General features: G+C 40.8%; 1 protein-coding gene across 1 annotated transcript; it reads left to right on the forward strand.

The window, feature by feature from the left end:
* The first annotated feature begins 1,974 nt into the window (after window positions 1-1,974).
* On the forward strand, window positions 1,975-12,016 carry LOC136268072 (catenin alpha-like). The gene is made up of 22 exons (XM_066063300.1): window positions 1,975-2,363; window positions 2,980-3,160; window positions 5,206-5,372; window positions 5,497-5,616; window positions 5,662-5,751; window positions 5,987-6,154; window positions 6,207-6,386; window positions 6,444-6,530; window positions 6,764-6,916; window positions 6,966-7,058; window positions 7,423-7,603; window positions 9,075-9,284; window positions 9,615-9,721; window positions 9,768-9,815; window positions 10,132-10,222; window positions 10,278-10,542; window positions 10,599-10,647; window positions 11,253-11,309; window positions 11,362-11,484; window positions 11,531-11,623; window positions 11,673-11,699; window positions 11,752-12,016. Exons 1-22 carry the CDS (start codon window positions 2,235-2,237, stop codon window positions 11,923-11,925), a joined length of 2,793 nt encoding a protein of 930 aa, XP_065919372.1. The 5' UTR covers window positions 1,975-2,234; the 3' UTR covers window positions 11,926-12,016.
* Window positions 12,017-12,615: the final 599 nt, after the last annotated feature.

The following is a 12,615-nucleotide window of genomic DNA, read 5'->3' on the forward strand; positions in this document are numbered from 1 at the left end:
CCTGTGCTGCTACACGATATCTCATCATCCTCTGTGACATCTTAGTGTCTCCCTTCAGTAGTGAGAACAAACCAAAGCCTAGTACAGTGACTGTAGCCAGACAACCTGAAGGTCAGAATAGGTGTTTTAAGTGAAGAACAAATGTGTAGTGATTTTGTGGGTGTATCCATTCACTGGACTGGAATACTGGACTGGCATATTTTTGGTTTTTGCACATTCTGTGGTTAAAATTTATTGAGTCTCGCAAGCCAAGGGTCCTGAGGGAACCTACAGCCCGCTACTAAATGCTGAATATGGGCAGTGGAGTATGTGATAACTGTCTTAATTTCGCCATGATTTATTATGTCCTACAACACTTATTCCTTACCCTGGTGTATAGTGATGCTGTAGGGAATGTATATCAGCAATAGTTAACCAGCGATCAACTCGCCAGTTAACCAGCGATCAACTCGCCAGTTAACCAACGATCAACTCGCCAGTTAACCAGCGATCAACTCGCCAGTTAACCAGGGATCAACTCGCCAGTTAACCAGTGATCAACTCACCAGTTGACAAGATATCCTTAGTGTGAGCTCAAGGAGCAAGCTATATATAGTAGTCTTGCGTGGCAAGACCTTTACTTCTGGAGAAAAGGCTTACCGATTAGAAATTTTTTCAGCGTGTGCTTAATTATAATCATTGCATCCTGCGACACTGAAAACAAGTCCGTCCATGCTAGCTCAATTCCTGAGCTCACACTAAGGATATCTTGAAGGATATTGTCAACTGGCAAGTCGATCACTGGTTAATTATTGTTGATATACATTCCCTACAGCATTACTGTACACCAGGGTAAGGAATAAGTGTTGTAGGACATAATAAATCACAGCAAAAATACTAAAAGACAATTATTGCATATTCTACTGCTCATATTCAGCATTTAGTAGTGGGCTGCAGGTTCCCTCAGGACCCTTGACTTGCGAGAGTCAATAAATTTTAACCACAAAATGTGTAAAATCCAAAAATATACCAGTCCAGTATTCCAGTCCAGTGAATGGATATACCCATTAATTTTATGCTTGCTGAAACCATGTGAAAATGAATAATTATAGTAAGCAAACAAGCCAGCATAGAATCTAAACACAAAAGCAAACTGGCTTGTTAGCACTCAGTGTAATTACATCACCACCTTCAATAAAGGAAAATCGTTCACCCAATACAAATCTGTATTAGCTACTAATTCCCTAAACCTTTAAACCTTTTCTTGCCAAAATTCTATTGCACCAAATTTGCCAAAGTTTCTTGTTATACAGTACTCGACATTCTACTACAGTCTACTGACACGCACTATAAGAAAACCAGCTGTTAACATCATACACTTATCTTTATCTCTGTGACCATATGCGTAGAGGTCTGTGTGTCTGTGAAGACTAGCTAGCTGCTAATAAGTAGTACATTAACTTGATGTCATCAATGTACACATGCACACATCTACCACACTACTGCAAGTGTATAGTGCTACTACTTCATACATGTCACACACACACTTCAAAAGAGGTGACACTAAAGTCACATACAAGAACATCAGATTCGTCACTACCATACTCTCTAGTCTACATACAACCATAGGGGGTGTAAGGGATCTATGATACAACTGGAGTCACACACACATGCTACCCTGAAAATTACACACACACACACACACACACAATTGTCCATTCCCCACAAATATAACATTTAAAACCACATAAGCGAAATTATTACACCACAAAAATAACTAACCGACAGGGATGAGCGGGTTTTGTTTGAACACTGAAGATACCTTGCGGGGTCCTCCACTTTCTACACTCTCGCTGAACGCCGACATATTACATGCAAATTTAAATATATACTGCGAAATTTCGCAGCCCCTTTTATACCCAGTGGCACGGTTGATAAAAATTGATTTACTAACACCCACTCATTTCCTGGTACAAATGGCAACGTCACAGGGTACACAGGAAGTTATTTCATCAAAACAAACTCGTGACTAACACTTGCTTACGACTTGTTAGATTTCACTAACCTAACGGAACCAGAGGATTTTGAAACGCTTTGTCTTTAAATGACATCCTTCTCTTTACGAGTGGATCATCATGAGGTGCTTCTTGCGCCCGAACTTCCATTTTATTGACGTGCCTAAAATCAATAAGCAGCGCTGATAAAAATAATTAAGTTTATTGTTTTGCTGGTGTGAATCCAAACGCGAGTAACTGATGGCGGCCAAACATGTGGTAGACTACGTGGACCAAAATGGAGACGAAGAGGAATGGCGCGAGAAAAACATCAGAGGTCTTATCAGGACAAAATCTGTCGAGGACACCCTAGCGCCACTCATCATGCAGGTATAGACGGGTTGCCTATTTAGGGCGTGTCCCTTGTGTAACGCAAGAAAACGCGACTTTCCGTTTTACGCATGATTACAATGTTGGTCAAGAAGTCAACAAAAAACCCATTTTTTAAAATAGTTTGACAAACGTTTTTGATTCTTCATAGGTACAAGGTGAGTTAAAATCATCCAGTCTATCGTTCTAAGTAGTAGCAAAGTCTTACAAAGAATGTTTTCGGCGAGTTTTATCGCTTTCCAAAAACCCGAGATTGAGAGAAAATCATCTTCTCGCTCAGCCTTCACCTTACACGCTGGATATGTTATAGCTCGAACTTTTCTCTATAACATACTTTCTGTTCTGAAGGCTGGCTAACTCTTGCTTGCTAAAGTTAACCGAAACGTTCATTTTCTCCAATAGCCGTAATACATTTTTGACTTAGCGAACTCGGAAAGTATGTGGAAAATTTACGGCAAAACGACCACGCCTTAAAAAGGCAACCCGTCTATAGACATCTAATCCCCACCCCGAACATGAAACTATTGCATATTAATCTGTTTTGCTGCAAGATCCTAGACATGCCCCGCCCAGTACAATTTAACATGTTTACAATGGTAACTATGGTGATGTGTAGGTGACCACATTGGTGCATCATGGCGGGAGAAGGGAACGTGGTACCCATAAAGTGACTAGGCTGGCACAAGCTGTTGACAAAGCTGTTGATAAGTTTGTTGAAGAAGGCGAGAAAATTGCACAGGAAAATCCAAAGATACAGGCAGACATATTAAAGGCTTGTCGTAATGTATCGACAGCAGGTATGTGTGTGTTGAGTAGAGTGTATTTGTTTATTAATTAAGTGTTGTGCTGTGTGGGCTGGCTGTGCAAACTACTCACCTGTGTTATTTCTTGTGTCAGTAAAGCCACTATGAATATCATTGAATCAGCTATGAATATTTCATTTGTGATACTGTGATATGGTTGAGTAGTAATTTGATATGTCACTAGATACATAGATACACAAACACACACACACACATACACACACTTGGAAGGAAGCCATCCATTGAACGATGCTTATCTTGAACAATCTCACCAGTGGCCACAACAAGGATGGGTAGTTACACACTTGTCATAAAACTTCAGTTGCAGCCCTATGGTGGGTGCATACACACTAATAATGGACACAAACTGTTGACTACCTGATGGATATTTGTCATTAAGTCGTAAACAGACAGACATCGTCCATTAACTGTCAACTATGACTTTCCTGCATCACGCCAAGCCTGAGTTGTAACAGGATCAAGTACTATTGCAACTCTGGCCCAATAAGTGTAGCATTGTAAAACCATCCACCTCATACACATCACTGCCAAACCACTAATACACCCAAGAACATTTCAGTTTATTCACTAAAAATTTAATCTTCCTATCTACTGCTACTAGATGTTTCCCAGTTCGATCTTCATCCCACCATCTGCCTCAACAAGACTACAAACATTCCAACATCTCACACGCAAATAAAACTTTAAGCAGTGAAGAGTGCAAACCTGGTTGTCTACAATTCTCCTCCTCCATTGCAAATTTATACTAAGCACTGAAGGTTTACAACACCACTATAGTGCAGAGTTCAAATGGCTACTCACAAAGTCAGAACAGAAACTACACAAATAACTTCCAAAGAGTACCAGTCATGTTAGCCAGTAATAGAGTTACTGCCTGTCAGGCACCACAGGGAGGTATGACTTGGATTTTGTCTGACAAACACACACACACACACGCACACACACACACCTGTAGCCTGTAGCTGCCCATCCGTAGATGATTGCAGTGTCCTTGGGGAAACCCCTGGATAAAATGACTAGTGGGTCAGGGTTATGTTGCCTTGCAAAAAACGTGAATGCCTGGCTCCTTCTACGAACGATCCTTCCATAGGGACAGTGAAAAGAGGAGGGTCCCAGGCTTCCATGATCTAGATGATGTCTGCCACAAAAGCGTTGATGTCTTGTCAGGTGTCCAGAATGCTTAAAGGTACGTCCACATGTACAAGTAAATGGAGTTAGAGAGGGTCTGTTAGCAGCGCAGGCCTCCCCAACATCAACAGAAAAACAGATCTGTTCGCAAATTGTTGACCATGGCTGTCTGTCTTGAGCCACCTTGAACCAATCTTCCTCAACCCCAAGTGTCCTTACATCCATCACTGCCAGATCTCTCCATTGTTTCTTAGGGTCATGTCTTGGTTCAACATCTTACATGCAAATAAAACTTAAAGCATTGAAGAGTGCAACCTGGTTGTGTAATAAAGTGACAATTCTCCACTTCCATTTAGGCTAAGCACTGAAGGCTTACGACACCACTACAGTGCAGAGTTCAAATGGCTACTCACAAAGTCAGAACAGAAACCAGCAAACCACACGAATAACTTCCAAAGTGTACCAGTCATGTTAGCCAGTAATAGAGTTACTGCCCGTCAGGCACCACAGAGAGGTATGACTTGGATTTTGTCTGACAAATACACACACACACACACACACACACACACACACACACACACACACACACACACACACACAAAGGCAAAGCCTACGGCAGCCATGTGAAACAACTATTGTCACCCAGCAAACCAGCCGCACTTGAGCCTTGTGCTGGCAAATACTTCTGGGGGACTGTCCTAGTCTCACAGAGAGAGGGTTCATGGAACCTGAAGTTCCACAATGACCCAAACACTGCTAAGCAAGACAAGGACAGTTGAGCATTTGCTTCCCCAGTAAACACCAGGTACACACACACACACACACGCACGCACGCACGCACGCACGCACGCACACACACAGAGCACATGGCACATTTAATATGATTGTAGGTCAGGTGATGCATGAAGCTTCTTCAGCATTTGCTACTGAACCTCAGTCAATGGAACATCGTGCTGCCATGGTGCAAGCCTCTCGGAACTTGCTCCTTGTTGTGACAAGGTTATTGATTGTTGCTGATGTGGCTGATGTCAGCAAATTGATTAATGTATCCAGTAGGGTAAGTATGTGTATGTTTAGTGCACTAGTGTTGAGTATAGTGTAGTCTGTATAGAGTGCATATTGTGTATGTATCAGTTTAATTACTGTGCCTCCCCCCTTCACACACACATGCACATGCACAGGTGGAGTCTAGGCTACAAGGACTCAGTAATGTGGACAGCATGAATGAACTGGTAGAGAAACTGAAGCTGCTTGGTCCAGACATTGCCAATCTGCTACACTTAGCAGAGAGGAGACAAAAGGCAAGCCCCATCTCTCTCATCACTATCCTATGTACACTCCTGTAGGACTTGAAGAGCTACACTTGTCGAGAAGCACTTGCCTCTGCCAGGGCCACCCTCACAAGAACCAGTAAAATGTTGATGACTTCTACAAAGGTACTGTAGACAGTAAACAAGGATCTGACCATGCTTATAGTGTTTGACTGGATATCCACACTTTGTTAAGGTTTTACTACCTTCCAACTCTTTCTGTTTTGCCCTTTTACCTCATCATATTGTTTGGACCTCATCATATTGTTTGGACCTCATCATATTATTTGAAAATTTTGATATTTCTGTTTTGCTTTTAACAAGACATTAAATTTAAAGATGTCATTTTGTCATCCTGTAGGTCTACCTGGAACATCGCAACTTGCAAACTGCTCAGATTAACAGAAGCTTTGTACTTGAGCAAATGTGTGAAGCTGTATCAATAATATCTCAGGTAGCAGATGGACAAGATCCTAAGGATCCTGTCTCTCACTGTGGACAACTTGTTAGTGATGTCACCTCATTTATAGTAAGGAAGGAGGCGTGGCTGGTGTTGTGCAACATTTGATCTATGTTTGCAGGTAATGTTAGACCAACCGTTGAGCACACAACAGTTACAGTTGACAGCCAGGCAGCGTATGGAGGTGATTGTGAGCGCCGCTGCAAACATGGCTACCTCTGAGTACACGAGGGATCTTCATCAAGACCAGATCACAACTGAGTGTAATGCAGTCCGTGTGCAGTTTCATAAGTTACTACAGGTATATGCTATCCCTGGGGATAGTCCCTAGTACACATAACATGTATCCCATAATCAGTTGTGTACTGCTGGACAACACTCCTCAGAGGCTGCAATGGAGAAGGCTCATCTGATTCAAAGAGGATTAGACCTGTTGAGGAGAGAGGTAAACCTAAGACCAAGTATACTGAAGTATACCAATTTTTCTATCTACTTTGTAAGTGTATGGTAGATTATTGAATACCTCATGTGCATGTTTCTGACATAACTACAGTATAAAGAAGCTGGATTCACAAAAATATTATTAACTCGTATCATCAAACAGCATACTTGGATTGCTACATGTTCTTGTTACAGACATTTGAGTGTGTTATCATGTAATGATTGTGGTTATTACAGATGTGTAGAGCTGTGTCGGATCATGTGTCTGACATATTCCTTGATGTAACCAGTCCGTCCACCATGCTGGTGGAAGGTGCACAGCAAAGGGATGCTACTCCATTTGAACAGTCTGTTGACTTCTTTACCAGCCATGCTGAACAAATGTCAAAGGTGCTGTTACCGTGGTGATACTATTGTTGTCATAGTAACTAATCATCAGGTGGCTGATTTGTGCAGTTCAATGTGTACCAATGAGGAAGCCAACAAATTGCTTAACACTGTATCCAAACAATTTAATGCACTTACTCCACAGGTTAGTGTATATTCAGTGACCTCTATCCATAACAACATCACTAACATCAAATGGCCACCATTAGTGAGAGACTGTACAAGCAAAAGTTTGACCGGTATTATATTATAATGGAGAGGCTCCCAGGTTATATACTCTTGGTATTATTTAATTCCGATGAACAGACAATAAAGACAAAATATGGATAAGTCACAAACTTTGATGTTTTTATTTGTTAGGTAGAGATCCATGGTCTGTGTGTATCCATTCTCAATCAGTCAAAAATTTTGCCTGTCCTTTTTTTTTTAAGTTCCCCAGCTATTGGATAAGTTTGTGATGTCATTATTCACATTTGCTGTGCTCACATGATGTCATGTGATCTGGCTAGCTGGTGAATGCAGCCAAGACGGCAGTAACCACAACTTCTCCACGAAGCAACAAGACCACAGCTACCAGTGCCGCTCACAATAACCTGTTAATGTTCAGGGATGTTTGGCAGGAAATGGCTTCACTGTTGACTGATGCTGTTGACAATGCAACTGTGATGCATGACTTCCTAGCTGTGTCTGGTGAGAGATTACATGTATAACATTAAATACAGAAGCCTGTTTATGCTGGTCATTTTTGGGACCATCTCAAAGGTGTCCTTTATATGGAGTTGTGTCCATTTTAGTGAGGCATTTATTGTTGGAGAAATGCCCTAGTTATCAAACAATATCATTATCAGAGAGTGTTGTGAGAATCCTGGGGCAATATTATCCTGTGTCTACTTTTAAAAGAAAGTTAAGTGTTGCTACAATGCCATGTGTGCTTGTACCAACACTTGAGAGAACAATCAATTGTCAAATTTGTACCAGTACATATAAAGCAGTCAGTGACTTGGTGTGAATGCTTTGACTGTTCTATTAGAGTAGTTGCACAATGAATGTGTCCATTGTAATCATTTAGTAATAACAATTGTGGGACTAAAATATTTTCAATGGGGAGCAATTAATCATACAGTACGATAGTATTGTATAGTAGGAGACCACAAAGGTCTGGGCGTGGCCCATGAAAAAACATAACCCAAAAACCAGCCTCACTTTTCCCTGACGACAATGACGCAGTATTGGGTAGGTTAAACTAAACCCAAACAAGCTTTCAGATCGACCCGAAACACTTTCAACAAGTTGCTGCAGAATTATTTTTTAAAATGATTAAACAGAATTTTCTGACTGAGTAACTGACTGACTGACTGAGTAACTGACTGACTGATGCCTTCAGACAAGCGAAACTTGATAACAGCTAAGACTACGGGCTTGATTTTTTCACTGTTCGACGTTGCTTCAGCCGGACACATACATTTTGGCATACCGCAATACGTACAATGCGTTCTTCATGGACTTACCAGTGTCCTCCTTTGTGTCCCATTCATCTTTACTGACAGTGAAAGGTGTCAATTTAGTGGTAGCACATGATGGCTTCCCTAATAGTCTGTATTTTTCATAGTAACTACTTTGATTTCAGAAGGTTCTTGATTCACAATGCTGTGTACGGTTGACAACAAAGCGTAATGGATACTTCACTGATAATTGGTAGCTGGGGCATGCGGCTCCACTTCTTTCTTTTGATGTGGTATGTGTGGATTCAACAGTCATAATAATTTTACTTTATGAAAAAAAGTTAACAAATAAGTACACAAAAAATTGGAATTTTCAACTAGAGTAATGACCATAGCATCAATAAAAAGTACTGAAACAAGCTGGAGTAATGCACAATAGTAAAACAACAATATCCCTACTGTGCATTTCCATTATGGTATCTTATGCACAGTAGGGATATACTCCAGCTTGCTTCAGTACTTTTTATTGATGTGCTATGGTCCCTACTCTAGTTGAAATTTCCAATTTTTTGTGTACTTGTAACCTGTAGCAATTTCCATAAACCACCCAACCAATTTCTAGCTATTTCTAATGCTTTATGACTTCAGCTACAGTACATATTCTCAGCTACACTACCACTTCCATCATGTTCCATGTCATTCCCTCTTTCCACCCACAGAGCTACACATACAGGAAGACATGAAGGGTTGCCTGGAGGCAGTTAGGGCACGGGATCACCAGATGCTGGATCAACAAGCTAATCTAGTGCGTGGGCGGTGCATGCGGATGCTACATGCAGTACAGTGTGGTATGGCAGAGCGGACTGATCAGTGTAGTGGAGACCAGTTGGAGTGTGTGAACCAGGTTGTAGTGGACGTGAGAAATAAAGGTGTGTCTGTCTTTATGTGTGTATGCATGTGTGTGTAGTGAATTTTTGTGTGTGTATATAGTGAGTTTGTATGTATACGTGTATGTAATGTAGTGTGTGCGTGTGCGTGTGTGTGTGTGTGTAATGTAGTGTAGTGTATGTGTGTGTGTGTGTGTAATGTAGTGTGTATGTGTGTAGTGTAGTGTGTGTTGTGCGTCAGTGAATGAGCTGAGCCAATGGGCGAATGTGTGTATATGTAACATCATGAGTTTATACATGCCTTCGGCGTTTATAAGCTCCTGGTAACATGCACACAAAATCACAACAATGTTACCACTTATCACTCTACAGCATTGTCAAGCTTCTCCATGACCACAGACAAGGTATACAACAGACTGATGAGATCACATGATCCCACAGAGGAGGACATGGCAACAGTAGAGGCAGCTGTATTGAATGTAAGTTTTATGGATTATATTGCTATCTCAACATATCACTGTTTAGATGAGAGACTCTATTTATGATTTGAGAAGAACTGTAGCCAAGAATGTGGTAAGTGGTCATTTATGCAATACTGTAAAGCACAGAAACGGTTTTGAAAGTTTGGAAACTTATAAGCTCCTGCTGCAACTAATAAATTTTATGGCTAATGTCAATAGTAGCTGCAATTACAGTATTAGTGTAGTCAGAGTTGTATTGTTACTTTTGTGAGGGATAGAAGTATGTAAATATTCTCGAGATAAGATTCAGTACACAAACCATTGAGGATAGAAATTTGCTTGGATTCATGAAACCAAAAAATTGTTCTTAATGATATTAGTGTTTAAAAGAAGTTTACAGTCTTAGTTACAACTGGTGTTCCCTTTAGCCACCAGAGGAGATTGAAGGAGATGAAGAACTGGAGGAATTGTTGAAGCCGCCGAGACCTGCCAGTCCTTTGGACTATGATGAGAACTTTTGTAAGTATGGTTATTGTGTTATCATAGCAACTATAATAGTGTATTATTGTTATAGCACCATCAACATCATCGTTGTTCACTCGTACACTCAAGCCGAGTATCAGTAATCCCGGTACTCATGATGGGGCACAGGAGAGGATGGCACAACTTCCTGCCGAGCAACTGGCCCAGCTTGCTAAGGAGTCAGCTGACCTCAGCATGGAGCAGTCACTACTTGAGAATGAGATGAACAAGTGGGAGGACAGTAGTTATCAGAATGATGCCATTGTCATCGCCAAGGAGATGTGTTTAATGATGATGGATATGTCTGACTTTACTAGGTAATTACTGGTAACCATGGTGTTGCTATAGTGATGGTGTATTATGTACCCCCTAGGGGTCAAGGACCACTGAAGAGTACAATGGATGTCATCTGGGCTGCCCAGGTAACACACTGTTATGGAACATCTGTGTATACTAAGTGGTCAAAAATGAGTTAGATGTTCTTAATTTATACTGTGGGACTTCTCTTACAGGACCCTTCACATAAAGAAAGAGCATTATACAATTAACCTCTCTATGAAGGATAGTTTCTAGGGTTCTTACATATATGCCCTTAGAAAATGATATGCATAAAATGCTTTGATCTTCAGGGTCTTTAAAATCCACTAAGTCTTGAGATGGTTGAAAACAGAGAAGACCTCAACATTGCAAATCTCACTTTTGATCATTGATTTGCTATGCTCTCCCAAGCATATTACAGGCTAATAGCCTGCAGTGGGCATAGTCAATACGTTTACCTTTAAATGAATTTTTTTTTTGCTGAATTGCAATCAAAAAAAACCTAATTTTGTGATTTAAATAATGTAAACACAAACCCTAAATGCTCTGCAACCTGTATCACCCATCCCATCACAGTGCTATAGGAGAGATTGTGCTTAGCACTCAAGAGGTTGGCTAATCTTTTGTGGTACTGGTGGCATGCATGAAATACGCACATTACTAACATTATCTGCTACTATCTGCTACTACTCTGATTCTCCTCACACAGGAGATAGCCCGGGCTGGTAATCAGTTGGATGAGATGACCAGGGAAATTGCTCTACAGGTGTGACATCATATTACATCACTGTCCGCTCACATGATCCATGTTATCATAGTGTCCACATGAGGGTTGTCGTAAGGATCTACAGGCTTACCTCCAGCGTGTCAAGCTGTGTGCCCACCAGCTCAAGATCACTAGTGCTGTCAAGGCTGATCTGTCATCTTCTGTCCGTGAGACGGTGAGCAACAGCTAGTGATGCATCGCTCTACCATTACAACTAACAGGTGGAGAGTGCTAGTGCACTTATAGCATCAGCAAAGAATTTGATGCAAGCAGTTGCCTTAACCGTGAAGGCTGCCTATGTAGCTTGTTGTGCTGTAAGTTGTATTACTAACAAAACACTCTCATATAACATACTTTAACTAGATCACCAGGGTAGGAGGATCAGTACCGGTATGTGACATAATAATGATGTTATATATTAATTAAGTCATATCCTCCTTAGTCATCAGTGATGCAGTGGAGAATGGACACTCCCAAGAAGAAACAACTTGTGAGGACTATGTCCACACAGAACAGCACCTCTACAGTGGACAAGAAGCCATTCCTAGCCTCCCCACTGCAAGTGTTGAGTGAATTTCACCCTGGACCACACCGCATCACACGAACACACTCGTGATGTGCCATACACAATTCATGCAATTGTAATTACACATGATCACAGGTATTATCTATTTATCTGAGCTGTTAATCAGAGACAGATAACAAAATTACATTCAAGTTAGGTTAATTAGTTTCTCATCCACTAATACTCATAACAACTAGTATAAGGCGTAAATCAGATAGCTTGTATGGCTGTAAGTTCTTCTAAATAGTTACTAGCTGCATTTAGCCACTAATGGTACAAACTGTTGATGCAGTAAGGAAAATAGTGATGTGGATGAGAAGAGTTTAGTAATTTGGTTATGCACTCGCCAGCCAGCCTGTTTTTATTCTTTTCAGTTGTTGTTTGGTCAGGAAAAAAGAATTATAGGATCAGGGACTCATTTAAGTGACAAAATGTCAACAGAAAAAAATACAGGCTGGCTAGCGAGACCAACACAGATCTGCTTACAATTATTTTGACAGTCTTAGAGTTCTATTAGAGTACTTCAATTCTGCTAAATTTTCAATACAATCATTAAACTTATGGTGAAAACTTGCATGTCATAATAGCAACCAAACTCAGACATAGCAATCTGGGTGGGCAAGAGTAGGAACATTGACTGATACTTGAACAAGATCCCAGACAATGCTGGCATAACCTTTAAGTCACTACAGAGGTTCTGATGAAACTGTTGTCGTATGGTGGCTTATTTTCAAGGGGTAA

The sequence above is a fragment of the Dysidea avara genome, chromosome 10 (assembly GCF_963678975.1).
Source record: "Dysidea avara chromosome 10, odDysAvar1.4, whole genome shotgun sequence".
In the NCBI taxonomy this organism is placed as follows: domain Eukaryota; kingdom Metazoa; phylum Porifera; class Demospongiae; order Dictyoceratida; family Dysideidae; genus Dysidea; species Dysidea avara.

Coding starts and splice junctions, on each gene's coding strand:
- LOC136268072 (XM_066063300.1), top strand. CDS start 2,235: ATGGCGGCCAAACATGTGGTAGACTACGTGGACCAAAATGGAGACGAA. Junction 6,387..6,443: donor AGTTTCATAAGTTACTACAG/GTATATGCTATC, acceptor TCCCATAATCAG/TTGTGTACTGCTGGACAACA. Junction 11,700..11,751: donor GGGTAGGAGGATCAGTACCG/GTATGTGACATA, acceptor TATCCTCCTTAG/TCATCAGTGATGCAGTGGAG.